Raw genomic sequence first — 18461 nt, 5'->3', positions numbered from 1 at the left:
GATAATTTAGGAGGAAGGCTATTCTAGGGCGACAGAATGCATTTGAGGGGAGACAGCTGTGGGAATACATAACTGGTACTCCATTCAGATGGAAGAGCTTGGGTAGTTTACATATCTACCTTCTCCTGAAATGGGCCTTTAAATTACCCAGCACCTGTCCAGTTTGAAACATCACTGGGAATGATGGCCTTGTGCATGAAAACCAAAACAATGCCTTCTGCTTATGTATGCGATAAGTTGGCGGCAGCAGCAATTTTGAGCAATGCTATTCATGTCAGAAAACAGAGTTACATCCTTCTAAGTCCACTGAGTTCAAGAGATTTCAGAAGAGTGTCACTCTGCTTAGAGTTGCACTGCAGGCAACCTTACTGGTAGAACACACAGAGGGTTTCTGGGCATGGTACTGAGCCAAAACTGGCAGACTTTAACAAAGCTATGCTTAGAACTCAGAAGTTCTTGGCTCTTTACTATTCTACACATGCAATAAATTAGCAAAAAGTCATGATCACTGCTTATATGTGCACACACTATCAGAAATATTTCAAGGTGATAACCCTACATAGTGACAGGTGCCAAGTGGATGCACACTGCCCAGAAGGGTAGTGCCTCAGCCTGGCAAAGGGACTGGACATATTCTTTGTGGATTTACTGCTCTCCCTAGAATGAAATGGAAGTGCTAAAAGCTTAAGCTGATATACAGGAGGCATGTTTATTGCATTGTACAGACCAGAGAGGAATTTCCTGCATATGATGCCAAAGTCAGAGAGTACAAAAATTCCTCTGAAGTTTGTGGATAGTACTGAACAGGCTCCCCTCTGTATTAGTTTTACTTCTCATATATCTAGGTGTCAAATTTTAACACAGCTGTATGGGAGAGGAAGCCCTAGCCAATAGCAAGTAACCAGGCACTGCCGTTTTTAGAAAGGATGAAATTGATTGGAAGATGGAATTGTTGGTGCAGAAGGGCCTGCTATACTGTGGGTCTATCAATGACATCATTCTCCCTGCTGTCTCCATCACAGTTGTCTAGAACAGGATTAAAGTGATGACAGATTCCATTCCTAAACTCCCAGGCAGCTCTTTACATAGCTGTTAGCAGAACAAAAGCATTACATGAGATTTCCTCTCTGCCTCCAACAGCATTTGATGCTTTCTAATCCTCACCTTGAGAAAAGCATTGGGAGAGCCATATGTACTTGCTGACATCACACAAGATGCCTAGGGGGACATGAAGAGGGGTTGGTAGATGAGCAAAAGGGAGGTCTTTGAATCAATGGCTTGGCTTCCGAGAGGGTCCTCTGAATACATGTTAACATCTCCAGTCAGGAAACAGTATGTGGGACATGCATAGCTTTACAGGAGCAATTCACAGAAAGAATAAAAATAATTGACTCTCTCCTTTTCTTGAACAGCCAGGAAAACGTCAGGGAGCACGCACTCATGAAAGTGGTAGCATTGCTACAGGCACCGATTTGTAACTGTAATGCATCATTCAGTTGGGCATTCATATAAATTGTTTTCTTTGCAATGTATACTTCTATGTCTGTGCAGACTGCAAGCTCACCCATTATCAGAAATGTTTCATTTGTTCATATTTCAGTTCATTTAGTCTATCCCGTGTCACGTTAGGACACTCATGGCAGGGAGAAAAATGTAAAGGTTAAGAACAATTTTTAAACTTCTTTGAAAGCTCACATTTCAAGCTATAGACCATGAAAGATCACATTTAAATAAAGCTATTGAGGGTTTTTCTCTCAGGGCAATGTGGAGAATTATAACAGCACATGAGCCTGTGATTTCATTTCAGACACTGAGGGAACAATGGACTGGAAGCAGCAAAGGACCAGGGATGAATGGAGAGATCTAATGAATGTTTTTCCTCTTTGAAAACTGATCTCTGTACTGAGATTTAGAGTCACTGAACAGCTAATGGCTGATACAAATGGTCGTAGATAAGATAGATAACATCCAGATTGATGGCTTGCTGTTGTTGGGCCTAGCTCTTTAAGCTGCGACCTTGCAGGAATGCTAAGTCTCAGTCCCAAACCAATTATATGAGAATAAGAAAAGAGAAAGTGTGCACATACTGCCAGCATCTTAGGAACCAAATGCTTGTTCTGCTGGCAGTCACATGGTGGCTAATGATCACCTTATTCCTATTACAGGAGTCATATTATGGCTCCAGTTTCAAGAATAGGGTTACTTGCACCTAGAAAGAGAAACAATGGTTATAAAATATTTGTGGTATATCTTTAGCTGTGGGGGGGGCACGGGGATAATTCAAGGGTTCTAGGAGAAGACAAATGCATTAGCAAACAGAGAAGCAATACTGAAAACTTTTCACAGTCTTGTAAACGTTACCACATTCCTCTGTTACCCACTTCAGACCTCTTTCATGTGTTGCTAGCCAGATGATAAACAGAGACTCTTCTAAGAAGCTTTGAGAAAGGTGAGGTTCAGAATGTTACACTAGCCCCAGTGATTCCACAGGTGATTGTCAAAGACTACAAAGAACCTACTTCTCCACCACCTTGTAGAAAAGTAAAAAGGATATATGGGAGTGTCAAGCAGACTGGATGATAACAATGGTCACCTTCCTGAATATTTTTAAATTATGCTTCCCAGAGAGTGGTTGCAATTATCTATGTTCTAGTAAATGGACTCAACAACAATTTATGTATGTATGCATTTATTTATTTAAACATTTATATTCCCTCTTGGCTTAAGGTGATTTACAATCTTAATTAAAATATCCCCAGCTAAAACCAAAGATAAATAGAAAGCTCCAAATCCCTCCCGACTCACCAAAAAGAATACATACTGCTCAAACCCTTCCCAATGCCCTGGCAAGCAGACAGGCTTTGCAGCACTTCCTGAAGATCTCCAAGGAGAAGGCACCTCTCACCTCTTCGGGGAGCCATTCTGCAGAGGCAGAGACTTGACAGAAAAGGCCCAGATGGGCTACAGTAGGTAGCAGGATAGCCAACAGATGGCTTCCTAATGACTGTAGTTGGTGCACAGGGATACATGGAAGGAGACAGTCCATGATATATGTGGGTTTTAAATGCTATAACCAGCATCTCGAATTGAACTCAGAAACAGACCAGCAGCCAATGAAGCTGTTTCAAAAAGGACAATGTGGGGCTTCGTCAATCAAACAGAACAGCTAATGAACTGTTGTGTTCAGGCTCCCGAAAAGCCCTTTCCCTTTAAGAACTGTTTTTTAAAAAGCTGAAAACACCAGCGGCAACGAATATGTGTTCATTCGTAGCAACGAATATGTGTTCATTCATTGTCTCAGAAAGACCTTTTTTGCTGGCGTAGGAGTTGGTGCTTAATCGTTTACATGCTCTTCAAGTAAAAATAAAAATCCCCACCTTGGGCGCGATTTGTGGCCAAAATTACGGGCAGTGTCGAACAAGGGGCTGTATTGTGCTTGGGAACTTTAAAGACATTTGCAGTAGGGAGTTTTGTTTTACTCTTAAGCACTTCTGTGGACGGACTTTATCCAAAGAAGCCTCACTCATTCGTTGCTTTCCCCGGTCTAAGGGGAAAAAATGGTGATCGCTTCTCCTGAAGTTCAGGGGCGAGAGCGGGGGAGGGACATTCTTTCTACCACTACATTGAGAATGCACATGTCTTTCGTTGATTTGTTGCAGCTTGGTGTAGTGGTTAGGAGTGCGGACTTCTAATCTGGCATGCCGGGTTCAATTCTGCACTCCCCCACATGCAACCAGCTGGGTGACCTTGGGCTCGCCACGGCACTGATAAAACTGTTCTGACCGGGCAGTGATATCAGGGCTCTCTCAGCCTCACCCACCTCACAGGGTGTCTGTTGTGGGGAGAGGAATGGGAAGGCGACTGTAAGCCGCTTTGAGCCTCCTTCGGGTAGGGAAAAGCGGCATATAAGAACCAACTCTTCTTCTTCTTCTTCTTGTGCTCAGAAGTGTAGCGGTTTTTTTAGGGGGAATCCACTTTTCCCAATTTCTTGAAAATCGCTACAATGAAGTGATTTTTGTGGGAGTGTTGCAGATCGTGCACGATGTCATGCGGAACGTTGTATTAGTAGCGTTTACCAAAGGTAAGCCTTCTGCTACATTTAAATCGTGCGGAATGGCCCTGTATTATTATTGTTGTTGTTGTTGTTGTTGTTGTTGTTGTTATTATTATTTAATTTTTAGACCGCCCTTCTCCCAATAGGTCTCAGGGCGGTTTACAACATAAATAGTTAAAACACAATAAAATCCCCATAAAAACCCCAATTAAAAGTTACATATAACATATAGCGGCGGTGGTCACAATTCTGATCTTAGTTCTGATCTTAGTATGTTCTGTATGGACTCCAGTTCTGATTATTTCGCACATGTGCTCCCGAGGATTTATAAAAATCAAATATCTGTGGCCTATGCACCTTGCACATGCAGGGAAATAGATAACCCATCAGTGCACTGTTTCCCATCACTCTCCCCCTCAATGGTCTATTGAGACAGTAAAGGACATAGAATATGTTTTAGTTGCATCTCCCACGTAAAAAACAGAGCATTTTAGGAAATTGTTATATGATGTTCTGCATGCCTTGTTTTTATGCCATGAAGTCACAGCTGACTTATGGTCACCCTGTCAAGTTTTCAAGAGACATTCAGAAGTGGTTTGCCATTGCCTGCCTCTGCGTCACAGCCTTGATATTCCTTGGTGGTCTCCCATCCAAATATTGACCGAGGCTCACCTTGCCTAGGTTCTGAGGTCTGAGGAAATTGGGCAAGCCTGGGCTAAACTGCTCCAGCAGCAGTGAAGCACTATGGTAGCAGCTGGTGACTGACCAGCCAGAGAGGGAAGGGAAGATGCTTCCTGTCTCCCACCTTGTACTCCCTTCTCCTTTTTTCATGACTCCAGACACTGCCAGAACTACATTTTGTACGGCACACTGCCAGATGCTGTTGCCCAGGGTTCAGCAGCAGGGGGAAGAGAAAGAGAAAGACCAGGCAGAATCTTCCCTCCACTCAGCTGAACTGTTGCCCAACCAGCCCACTACTGGCTGCCACTGCCTCAAAGGGAGTGCCATTTGTGCCAGAGAAGAATCAGGAGGTGATGCAGAGGCAGGAGGTGATGCTCGCCTAGTGTGAAGTTGCCGGAACTCATACCCAGAGTCAAAGGAGTATGAACACTAGTGGCATCTCTAATTTTTTGTAATGGAACTGGAAGCAATTAAAAACCCATTCTCGATGCACACACAAATATCCAAGACAGACAGAAAACAGGCTTGCATTGGTTTACATTAGAATCCAGTTGTCTTCTCCAATTGTTTTGAACACCCTCCAAATTAATAGCAAACTCCTGACATAAGGTGGCAACTTGAGGCAGTTCCAGCATTCTCTTCTAAGGTTTCATTTGTGATGGGGCAGTTCATTGCAAGCAGTTGGCAGGCAAGGCAGTGGGGCCCCAGCTGTTCAGATTCTTTCTATGCGAGTCAGCATAATTGCACCATCCCCTTCTCATGGCTTCATGTTGGATGGTTGTAATGGACATACCTAAAGTAATTGAGCCACCTGTTGCATTGCCAGTTCCGCTTAGGGAAGCCTCACTGGAAACTCAACATGCGCAGCTCGACAGTAATTGTTTAAGAGGATGCCACTGTACGGACATTGTAAATGAAGTTTAGATTTATTACAGTCAAAAATAATAATTTGTCATTCTCTAGAGTGTCATGGGCTAGTATACAGTTAGTTTTCCTTAACTTTAACAGGAATTCAATGCCAATTTTATATTTCAGGAAATGCATTAGAAAACAGTAGAATAATGTAATCTTTCAAATTAAAATTCTCAGGAATTTAGACTAGAGGATTTACAAAGCAATAGCATTTGCAAAGTAGTGATATATGAGAAGTCAATGCCAGGGAATAATACTCAATCTATCAGGCAGTCTGCTAGTTTTGAATCTGTGCTCCTGAAAGACCGTTTATGCACTGGGAACTTCACTGCCCCAGCTCCTGTGCAGGAGCACAAATTGGGGGCGGATGAGGCACACCAGGCCAAATGCTCCCCCATGTGGATGCAGGATGGGGCAACCTGCCACAACTAAAACTCTAGCCTGCAGCCCGGCATGAAACCTCCAGTGCATAAACGGTCAAAGGGGTGACCAGGACAGGGTTGACATTCTGTTAGTATATCATCCACCCTGCTGCCCAAGCATCTCTCTTCCTGAGTTAGCCAGACTGGGTCTTGGGTGTGCTTGTGGAGCCCCTAAGAATGGTAGTCCTAGGTAATTTTCACATCCATGGCAAGGCCAAGCTGTCAGGAGTGGCTCAGAATGTAATGGCCTCCAAGATGACCATGGATTTATCCCAAGTAATTACTGGCTCCACATATTTTGCACTGATTTTGGTCTATTACATGACTGAGAAAGAAGAACACAAGAAGAACCCTGCTGGCTCAGACCAGACTAGACCGTCTAGCATCCTATCACACAGTGGCCTACCATACATACAGAAGACTTTATTGTTTCCAGCCATAGGCCATTACAATGCGATCAATATCATATCAGTTGATATAAAAACAGTAAAAGAATTAGAACAATACATGTGGTAGTCCATAGATAATAAAAAAAAACAATAAGAATTCAGGTTTCTAGCTCTCTGGTGACGTAAATTTGGCTCGAATTTTCCTTGCTGCTAATGCAAATAGTGAAACATTATAACTAATTAGGGGGTTGGTATCCAATAATAAAAAGACTATTTTGTTCAAATTCGCAGGGAAGTTCTGGCCACTCAAACATCTCTCAATATATTTGGTTCTTGGCTCTAAGTATAGTGGGCAATCCAAAACATAATGATAAAGGTCTTCAACAGCAGGTTCTCCACAAATACATAGGCTAAGGGCAAAAGGTACACCGGAAAAACGGCCTGAGGGTAGGGCTGATGGCATAACTTGAAAGCGTAAATGAGCAAACGCCATTCGAAGTTTTTGTACAGAAATGGTTACGAGATAGTCTGATCTGAGATGGACTGTTTTGAATAGTTTAAACAAAGGAGAAAAGTTAGATTTTATTATTATTTGTCTATCCAGTATGGCATGAGTATTAAAGATCCAATCTCTCAGATTAGACCTATCAACTTGTGCTCTTAATAAATCATCTGGGATGGAATACCGTGATTGTATTTTATCATAACTGGCAAGTCGGAAAGGATCAGTATTCAAGGTTAGTTCAAAACATTGCTTGAATATTGAATTGGTAGTGTTTTTCCTATGTTTTGCCCAAAATTTTAACAAAGCTAAGTGGACTCGAGCCCTGATCGATGGAAGCCCTAACTCTGCATGCATATGTGCGGCAGGAGTTCCTTTAGGTAAGGCCAAAATACGTCTAAGGAAGTGATTCTGAATCGCTTCCAAACTAGAAATCAGATGATCCCTCCATCCCCAGACTTTGATACCATAAAGGAGATGGGATAAGGCCTTGGCTACAAATAGTTTTATTGCTGGATCAATAAGAAATCCTCCCTTAGCTGCATAGAATCTTAGTATGGACCCAATTATTTTAAGAGTAGAGGCCTTAATCAAGGCTAAATGGTTGTTCAAACTCAGTGTCTCAGTGAAGGTCACTCCCAGGTATTTGAATGAGCTGCTTTTTTCAATGGGAATATTATGGATGTTCCATTTAAATCTCTTTGGCCTTCTCCTAAAGACCATGACTTTGGTCTTGTTGTAATTTATATTAAGAGCCTCCTCATTACAGTAATGTCCTAGTTTGACCAACAACCTCTTTAAACCAATGCAGGTGCGTGAAATTAAAACCATATCATCCGCATATAATAAGATTGATACTTTTTGCTGCCCAAAGGAGGGAGGAGTAAACCCTGGTCCAGTTAACCTCAAAACAATATCATTCAAATAAAAATTAAACAGCATGGGAGCCAGGACGTAATCCTGTTTAACTCCTCTCTGAATTGGAATTGGGTCAGTCACTGAGCCAGAAATACCAACTCTGACTTTTGCATGTATGTCTGTGTATAGTGCTTGTAGGAGGAATAACAGGCGTTTATCAATGTTTGTTTTGGCTAGCTGTTCCCAAAGGCGGGCTCTATTGATCATATCAAATGCTGTGGCCAAATCCACAAAAGCTACAAAAAGGGCTTTGGTGGGGCCATTAATGCTTAAAGTGGCAAGTTGAAAAAGACTCTGACAGTGTTCAATAGTACTTTGTCCTTTTCTAAACCCTGCCTGATTGGGGTGAATAACACAGTTAGATTATTCCCAATCCTCTAATTTATGCAACAGATGTTTACTATAGAGTTTAGCAGTTATATTCAGCAAGCTTATAGGGCAATAGTTCTTTGGGTCTGTTCTGTCCCCCGTCTTGTGAATAGGAACTACAATGCTCATTTTCCAATCGGGTGGAACAATGCCTGAATCATTTATTTGAGTAAATATCTTGGCTAATACTGGAGCCCACCAGTCCAGAAAGGATTTATACAAGTCTGGGGGAATCATGTCCTCCCCTGGAGATTTTCTTCCTGTTAATGATAGAAAAAGTTTTTTTATTTCCGATTCAGTTACTTAGGGCCAAGCTGGTAAAATTTGGGGGATTTGTGCTTGAGGGTCATCATTCAAGGAATTGGAATGAGAACTACTAAAGATGTTTCTAAAATATACATACCAATCCTTACCAGAAATTTGGGCATCTAATTGTAAATGAGGCCTACTAAAACCAGAAGAAATGAGTTGCCAAAAGCGTGTCTCATTCTTCTATGTAACAGTCTTACTTAATTCTTGCCATAATTGTTTTGAATGATCCAGTTTCTTTTGCTTGAGAAGATTTTTGTATTTACATCTGAATTAAGAGCAGAAACTGAGATATTAGTATTTGAGTGGCGAAACTTTCTGGTGTAGGATACAAGTTCCTTCCTGGCCATCTTACATTCAGCATCAAATCAACCTTTATTAAGATATGATAAGTTATTTAAAGGTTTGTCATTGGAAAAAAAGGCTTAAGAAAATAAACTATGTCCATGAAGTACTTAGAAGAGTCGCTATCCGATTGAATTAAAGCACAACGCCTCGCCCATATATCCCCCTCTATCAGAGCATGAGATAATGTTGCATGAAGCTGTTCTGACCACTTGATTCTTCTAGGTCCAGGGAAACAGCCTTCTGCTATATTAGAGGTAGAATTCAAATAAATGCCGGGCTGGAAATTTAAAAGAAGTCTCAATGGGCAGTGGTCACTTTCAACTCTATTGATAATATCAAATAACCCAACATGACTCAAGAGTGAGGGGGGGACAGCTATATAGTCTATAGTACTAGTGCCACGAGAAGATAAAAACGTAAAAGAACCACCTGACACATCATATTTTGTTCCATGTAGAATACATAAGTTAAAATCAGAAGTCAATTCAAGCAGTTTTAACCCTGGTCTATTAATAACTAAGTCCTTTGAAGCTCGGTCTAAGATACAAGCAGCAGTTGCAATCTAGTTTTTATGTCTTAACAAGGAGTTAGAAAGGCCAGGGCCAATTCTGGTATTAAAATCTCCACAAAGTACTAAATTGGCATTGGGAAACTGAGAAGTTAAACGTTCCAATGTGTCTATTAATAGATTCCAACCGTTTTCACCATTTAAGGAAGCCGGTAATGTAGGTGGAATATAGATGTTAAAAAGTAGGATGGGTCTTATTTTCCTCCCCTGCAAAAGTAAGGCCTGGAAATAATGAGAGGATTTAGTGTCTAAAACTTGGATAATGATTTGTAAGTCAACATTAATACAAATCACCAAGCCACCACAACCACGACCTTTGGAATTTACTTTGATAGCTGGGACTGTGTATAATCGAAAACCTTGAAGGTTACTGAGACCAGACTCTTGTACCCAAGTCTCCTGCAAACATAGAATCCCAAATTTACCCAGAAATAATAGAGATTCTGAGTCATCAAGTTTGTTACACCACCCACCTAAATTCCAAGATAAGACATTTAATTGTCAATCTGTTTTTTCAGTCTTTTCCAAGGAGCCCTCATAGTTCATATAAATACAGCCATTTTTAGTAGAGTTTGAGGATTCATGATTTTGTACTTTTACTACAAGGTTTTTTCCTATTGAACTGTCCTTTGTTGTTGTTGTCATACTGTCTACCTGGTTGTCAGACTCTTGCTGATCAGTTGTTCTTCCTAACTCTTGAGTTTTGATGCTGTCTGAAGAAGAGAAATTGGAGGGCTTAAGGTCTTAGATAGAAACAAACGTGGAGTTGTCAAATAGGGATAGAGTTTGAATATGACTCTGTGTTGCTGATGCTTTTGTGGATCCCAATAGTCTGCATCTTAACAGACCCAGCCTGTCCGTAATGTTCTTTTGATCCTGTAGTGGTAAAGCTGAGAAAGAGGTTAACAAGTCTTTTTCAACTGAGTTTGCAAGAGAAGGACACTTGGAAATGTGTTTACTGGGGATTCACACAGCTCTATCAAATCAGGATGAGAGGTATTAACGGAAGTATTCTTGTCTGTGGAGTTATCATCTGGCAAGCTTTTGATTGTTGGAATTTTGAGACCAAAGAAGTTTGTATCATATTTGTAAATATGTACATATTTGTACTGGAAAAATTCCTCTAGAATTAAGGAAAGGCTTCTGCCTTAGGAGTAATGATGGAATTTTAGAACTAGCAAACGAGAGTAGAACTCTGTGTGTTTGATTGGCCTGATTGAGTAGTTCTATAGAATTCAGGTCGATAAATCCAATTTGGTTTCCAAAAAGGGCTTTAAGATGCCGTTTAGCCAAGTTTTTAGTTCCCCAGAAAGGTAGATGTCCATTATACCGACCTATAGTCAGGCCAACTGTATGAGGCTGGAGTACTAAACGATAGAATTGTCCTGATTCTTGGTTTGATGTAAAGATTTGTTTATGTCCATATAGCTCCTCCTTGTCCTTTTTGGCTACATTTCTAGTTAAAGGTATAGTTACTTCCTGTATGAGATGATCGAGCTTATTTGTTATTAACTTCAAGCTGTTGTAAATAGATTATACAGTTCTGGCTGTCAGCTGACATAACTCTTTGATATCACTATTGGTCTCTTCAGGTCCCTCGATGCCTCTAATCTTCTCCATTTCTTTCTCCTCAAGTGTTAGAGATACTGGTTCCTCACAGGAGTTCTTTAAAACATCCTCCTCTAGAGGAGTGCGGCCCAATGAAGCCAGGGGGGTAAACTGATTAGAGGTGGGAATGTTGTATTTTAATATATTATCTGGAGCAAATTAATCTTCTATCTTTTTTTGCTTGCAAGCAGGAGTAGTCAAATCTTCCATTCCTTCTGTTCCCTCTAAATCCTGGATCCTCCTTTTTTGACCCATCTCTTGCAGGCTTATAGGGTAATTAACACGGCTCAGTGGTATACAATAAACAATCCACAAGACCAGGATAAACTTTCAATCTTTTCCAATAAAGTTTAAACAATGAGAAATTAGTACCAGTAATCCTTCTCAGTGTGCTTACCCGAGTTGCACATTTAGCAGATAAGAGAATTCAGTTGTAGGCAGTCCGCTTTAAAAATCCTCCTTAATCAGCAGAGACAACCGTTCCAAGGACATGTGAGAAGGAATTCCAGTTATTATTAATAAATAAAAGAACTTAAAACAACTCAAAGCAACTTAGTTGAGAGATTAAAAGAGGAAGTTTAAGACTCCCAGCTCTCAGTGTCAGAATCTTGCCGCCGCCATCTTGTCCTCCCAACTCGCCAGTGGCCTACCAGTGGCCTGGAGGGCCAACAATAAGAAATAGAGGCTGACACCTTCCCCTGATGTTGCCCCCTGGCTCTGCGGTTCAGATGTTTAGTGCTTCTGAATGTCAAGGGTGATCTGGAGGTGGGGGAGTTAAAGTTTACTCCCTTGTCATGGGCAGATCATTGCTTGATAGAGTTCTGGCTTACAGATTCCTGTTTTCTCTGCAGAATTTGCTTTAGGATGCTTTGGGCTGATCCTGCATTGAGCAGGGGGTTGGACTAGATGGCCTGTATGGCCCCTTCCAACTCTATGATTCTATGATTCTGTCTGCAGTCTTCCTAGTTCACTGGAGAACTGATGGTGATGAAACAGGAGAGATGATGGCTAGATCACCACAGATGGAAACAAGACTGATCAAATACGACAAACGATATTAAAGCCTGTTCCATGTCAGTGATGACAGCAAAAAGGCAATAGTTCTCTACCACCACTGAGTCTGTACAAAATCATCCAGCTGAGCTGTGTACGTGCTTTGAGGACTTTTACATTATAATCCTGAGGAATTGGACTCCAACCCCTGAGGAATTGGACTCCAACCCCAAGAAAGCACTTCGTGATCAATTTGCTACTTACTTTGCAAACAAAATCACCCAGATCTGCTTTGGGTTAGAGGTTGGCATGGATATGCATTCAGATTATGTACCTTTGGCAGCTTTTCAGTTTCCAGAGCCCAAAGATGTAGAAAGGATCCTTGAATAGGTGAGACCTACCACATGTGTTCTTGACTCTTGTCCTTCCTGGCTGATAAAAGTTGTTGACTGACTGGGTAAGAGATATGGCAAATGCTTTTTTGAGAGCAGGAGTTATGCCACCCATGCTCCTGGGGGTTTGAAGTAGTTATAATTACCCTCCATCCCCCAATGCCCTTGTTCGGGTAGGGGAGAGTGGTATTTTCCGCCGTATTGGGTATTTTTATAGTCTTTTAGCAGAGGTTTTAATGGGGGATTTTACGACTACTGTTACCCGCCACGAGCCTGTAGGAAGTGGCGGGAAATAAATTTAATAATAATAATAATAATAATAATAATAATAATAATAATAATAATAATAATAATAATATCTGTTCTGGGGGGAATAGCCTCCCTGGGTCTAACTTATACTGGAGAACTTCCTGCCAGTTTCCAATGTGATATTCTTTGGCAAGGTGCTACCTGGGGAAGTTCCTTCTCAACTCTAGGGGTTCCTGGAAGAGACTGCTTTTCTAGACCCCTTTCAATCTGGCTTCAAGCCAGCATTTGGAACAGAGATTGCTTAGGTCACCTTGTTTGCTGACCTCTATTGAGAATAATCCTACTAGTTCTACAAGATTTCTCAACAGCTTTTGATACTACTGTATCCTACTGAACCACCTTCCAGCACTGGGACTAAGGTTCACCTTGTTAGGATGATTTGAGTCTTGTCTGGCAGGTCAAAATCAGATGGTAGTGTTGGGGGAAGCCTGCTCTGCTCCTTGCTATTTACTATCTACATGAAGGCACTGAGAGAGGTCATCAGGAGATGTGGACTTTAGTGTCACCAATATGCAAATCACACCCAGCTCTACTTTTCTTTTCCACCTAATTCCAAGGATGCTGTTGATGTTCTGGACCAGTAATTGGAGTCAGTAATGGATTAGATAGGGGTGAACAAGCTGAGATTTAATCCTGCCAAGATAGAGGTTTTCTGGGTTACTAGAAAAGTAGACCAGGAACTTGATATCTCTGACATCTTGGATGGAGTTATACTTTCTTTGAAAATAAAATTTGTCCTGTTCTATTTCATTGTGCAATAAAGGCATGATTTGTTCATTGAAAATGCATATGAGTTCTTTCAAGAGTCTTTCCTCTTTTCGGGAAATCTTCGAGACAATTTATAATCTAAATAAGCCCTGAAACAGGACCACAAAATGAATCGCAATAATATAATTACAACCAATAAAATCATCAAAGGGCTTGATCCCATATTTAAGCTAGAATAATGAGATCATGAGGAAAAAAGATACTACTATTACTACTACTCAGAGAGACCCAATTATATAATGTAGTATTCAAGGCTGTGTGGCAAATGCAGCCATTCCTGTAACATTCCAATCAAAGTGATCTCACTAGCATGTGAGAGAAGAGTCCAGCTGACAGATTTGGGACATCATGTAATGTACTATTTAGTCAAGAGGCCCATGTGCTATTCATAAAGAATTAACAACTCTTATATTGACAATGACAGTATTGTCAGAAGATCTTTGGGAAGGGAAAAGGGGGACCTCCATAAACTCTCTCTCACCCACTCACTCTCTGTGAAGTTGAACTTTTTTCAGCTTCTTTTTTGCAATGCTGATGTAATCTCCAAACTTCTCCAGCAGCAGCTGTTTAGCGAAACTGGGCACCTTCTCCCTAGTCCTTTTCAGAAGCACACGCGGCACTTTCCAGCCCCCTCAAGACAATTGAGGTCTTTCTTTTGCCAATTAGCTATCACTTCAAGAGCCCCCACGCTGTCCAATGGGCTCTTAAGAACAGCCTTTGCAGGAAACAACACTGGAGGGGCTTTTTCTTTTCCTTTCCTAGACAAATTAAAAAAGGAAGAAGGGAGGGAGAAGGGGGAAAGCAAATCAGAGCACAGAAGATTCCCAAAATGCATTGCTCATCAATTAGTACACCGCCACATGCAAAAGCACCCACAAGAATCAGTCTCATAGCTATAAAGAGGCAGGGGGTGGAATTCTCACTTTCTCATTGCAAGACAAGTTTGTTTCAGTCGGTATGTTAAGCAGGTTTCACAGAATGGACTATTTGGTATAGCAAAGCTCAGCATTACAAAACCTGGAGGAAAAAAGAAGTTCTTGGATGTCCAGTCTTTGTGTCTATGTGTTGTGTGCATGGTCAGTTGTAAGAAAATGCAATTGAAAATGCAAAAATACATACAGAAAATTACTCTAATTTTAGATGGTGACCCAGAGGCCGCTATATAAACTGCTAAATTGATGCAGAGGTGTCACGTTTTCAAGGACATTTAATAGATTAGTCTTATGAAAAAAAGAATGTAAAAGTGAGGACAAATAGCACTAGAACAACTCTTTGCATAGGCTTGTCAAATTGGCTTGGCTTGACTCAAGAGGTGGAGACAGCACAACCTCAAAAGTAACAAGACTGGAGAATAAAACTGGACGTTTATTGAGGCATCTTTTTCTGGAAGAGAGCCCCTTCCGTTATTACCATGACCAAAGATCATCAGCTCTCTTCAGAATGCCTAATTATTTCCATCTTGGTAGATTCATTTTTAAATGCCATTTTATAAAAATAAATAAATTTTAGACTTGAATGAGGAAGATCCTTATTTTCTCTATGATGGATTTGATTCTTGGACTTAAAGATAAATGTTTGTTCAAGGGACATTTCAATAATAAACTACTACATGGGACAATGAAAGTAAACCAATATATGCAACTTAATGTTAATTTAAAATATTTCAGTTCTACTTTTTTCCCTAAAAAGGGATTCAAAGATCCTAAAAGACACTTAAAAAGTTCAAGAGCATAAGCTAATCAAGCATCAGGCACACCTGGCTGTCTAATCCCAGGTTGGGATGCACAGCCTCAACCATATCAGGTGCATTTGCCATATTTAATCGACACCAGTTAGGAACTAGCCCATGCATCAGCATTCCACAGGTCTCTTTTTGCTGAATCAGGGACTATATCTGATAACAATTCATATTTTACTCATGCCTAACAATAGTGAAGGGGAAAACATACTACTCTTTCCTCCCCCACCTCATATTCTTTAGGATCCAGAGTTGATTCTCGCCTGTGCATGATGACTCTTTTGGAACAAAGAACTCTTTACTTCTACTCCACCCAGAAAACCATTCCAAAATATTTTCATAACTTTACCTTTACTCCTGGAGTTTTGATGCAGAGGTACATGCAGGAATTTTCTCATTCTGTTTGCTGAGAAAAGGAATGCTCCATGAGATACTAGCACAGAGAGATTTCCTATATGAACAAGGCAGCCCATCGAGACAGAAAGGCTGAGAAAGAGACTGTGAGGCTATGCTCATAACTTGATCTATGAGTGAACTCATCAGTCTAGCTCAGACTTTCTCAACCAGGATTTTGTGAAACCCTGGGGTTTCTTGACAGCCCTGGAAGGGTTTCCCAAATGGGTGGGAATTAATGGCTTAAAAAATTTTCAAGATTTATCAGGTGATATGACCATATATGTTCATGTCGACCAGCCCTCCTTGCACCTCCCAAAATGGCCAATGATGGGCCTGGAGGGAAGGCGAAGGGAAGAGGCATATGGACATGTACACAACTATGCATCGCAACTATATTCTGCGCAATCGTGCCAATTCTGTGGTTTCTTGAAGCCTGAAAAATGTTTCAGGGGTTTCTCAATGGTAAAAAAAATTGAGAAAGGCTGGTCTAGATAGAAGTCCCTCTGGCATCACAATACCCATCCAAGCTGACTGGCATGCTTGGATACAACTTTTAATATGAATCTTCATCTAAGGCCTCCAGTTGTGATGGATATCTAAATCTGCTCAACTGGTGGCCTGTCCATGCAATCCTATGCATAGGCACTCCATTCAAATCCATAGGATTCAAGGGTTTAGGCTGGAGTAATTTCTGCATAGAATTCCACCAAGTATTATATTATACACTATACTACAGCTACATAGCAATATTATCTTCAACCTTTCCCTTAAAAATGAAAATAACAGCTTCTTAACTGTGAATGAGGTGGGATGGGATAGATTATTTGTGTTTTTGACCACTTGCTTATTTTATTGTAAATTGGGTTTTTATGGGTTTTTATTGTATTTTAATGTTTTATTCTGTGAACCGCTGTGGGTTCCTAGGAAATGTGGTGGTACATAAAATGAAATAATAATTAATTAAATAAATAAATAAATATTTGAGCAAGACATGACTTTACAATAATCACCTTTTAGATCACTTTCAATCTACCACAAAGTATTATACTTTTCAATACTGTCAAAGCTTCTAGTTCATAAACTATTGTGTCCCATACTAACACTGAAGAATAATTAATATATATTTATGAGTTATCATAGAATCATAGAATCATAGAGTTGGAAGGGGCCATACAGGCCATCTAGTCCAACCCCCTGCTCAACACAGGATCATCCCAACATATCCATTTCATAGGCAATAAATAAAGATTATTGCGATGCTGCAAAAGGTTGTCTCTACAAGTACTAAACCAAAAAATAAGGAAATAATATATTTGACTTACTTTATAAATCACATATTCAGGAAAGGTACAACAGACAGCTTCAGAGCTCTAGAACATTTCTTAGCTAATACAGACCTGTCTGCATTTTGCATATGGTTAAAAAAACCAATACTTATCTCTCGGCATCACAAGTTTCCTGTATTTATCAAGCTGCAAAGGTAAGTAACAGCATCTCACTTCAGTGTATTTACTCAAGGCTGTACAACTCTCTGCACAAAGAACTGTGAACAATATCGTCCTTTAGAAGAGTTATGTTAAAAGTCAAATCAAGCATTTTTATCTTTAAATGACGAAATCTGAAATATTGACAAAGTCAACAACTTTTTCAAGACCTTGTGATTATATGTATTCTCCATGTTCTTTCAATGTGACATTAAGCCTAGAAGGGCAAAAAGCCCACAAGTCTCTTGCTAGCTCTACAGCAGTGATCACAAAAGTAGCAAGCAAACTATCAAGTGATAACTAAAAATTATTGCTTTGTTAATACATGTTATTAGTTTATGAATAAAAGGAAAGGAATGTACTACATTTGTACATTAAAGGTAAAGGTAAAGGTATCCCCTGTGCAAGCACCGAGTCATGTCTGACCCTTGGGGTGACGCCCTCTAGCGTTTTCATGGCAGACTCAATACGGGGTGGTTTGCCAGTGCCTTCCCCAGTCATTACCGTTTACCCCCCAGCAAGCTGGGTACTCATTTTACCGACCTCGGAAGGATGGAAGGCTGAGTCGACCTTGAGCCGGCTGCTGGGATCGAACTCCCAACCTCATGGGCAAAGCTTTCAGACAGCTGCCTTACCACTCTGCGCCACAAGAGGCTCATAATTGTACATTATTTAGCAACAAATTCAAGAAAGAAATCCCAGCATTCATGAAATTCTTCTGGTGACCTTCTGTTCACCAAATTGATGAGTTTCACCATCACAACATATACTCTGAGTTTCTCCAACCATAAGTCCACCTCAGGAAATTCTTGCTGTTTCCATCGCAAGGCAACTAGAAGTCTGGCCACAGTGGTCACATAGAAGAACATTTCTCTCACAAAAACAGGTGAATTTACAGGAAAAATACCTAACAACATGCATTTAGAATCTAATGGAAACTTTTCAAGTATCCTCTATATATGTATTTTGATCAAGAATACTCTAAAATTCTCACAAGACCACCACATATAAACAAAAGAACTAACAGTATCAAAGAATCTCCAATACCATCAAACTGACTCATCAATCTGTTTATACTTTAGGGCAGGGGTAGTCAACCTGTGGTCCTCCAGAAGTCCAAGGACTACAATTCCCATGTACCCCTGCCAGCAAATGCAAACACTGGCAGGGGCTCATGGGAATTGTAGTCCATAGACATCTGGAGAACCACAGGTTGACGGGACAGATAAAATCTATAAAACATTTTATTCCAATTCTCCCTCAATGCTGAATATCCTTTTCATTGTGGTACTCTTTGTCAC

At 40.5% G+C, this 18461-nt stretch overlaps 1 protein-coding gene across 2 annotated transcripts in view; it reads right to left on the bottom strand.

The window, feature by feature from the left end:
* SMIM38 (small integral membrane protein 38) overlaps window positions 1-17224 on the bottom strand; it is a 45560-nt gene extending 28336 nt beyond the window's left edge. The window contains exons 1-3 of one of the 2 annotated variants that reach the window (XR_013227870.1): window positions 16999-17221; window positions 15630-15686; window positions 14032-14300 (exon numbers count right to left, since the gene is read on the bottom strand). Coding sequence is in view for 1 of the 2 variants with exons in the window: in XM_077319000.1 (XP_077175115.1) it covers window positions 13574-13705 (132 nt within the window). In the remaining variant the exon portion in view is untranslated. Of the gene's footprint in view, window positions 1-13195; window positions 14301-15629; window positions 15687-16998 lie in introns of those variants that run through there. The other variant, XM_077319000.1, reaches the window with a different exon arrangement.
* Window positions 17225-18461: the final 1237 nt, after the last annotated feature.

This window comes from Paroedura picta, chromosome 2 (genome assembly GCF_049243985.1).
Source record: "Paroedura picta isolate Pp20150507F chromosome 2, Ppicta_v3.0, whole genome shotgun sequence".
NCBI lineage: Eukaryota > Metazoa > Chordata > Lepidosauria > Squamata > Gekkonidae > Paroedura > Paroedura picta.
Note: the sequence above shows the minus strand (reverse complement) of the source record. Positions and strands in the feature narration are given on the sequence as shown.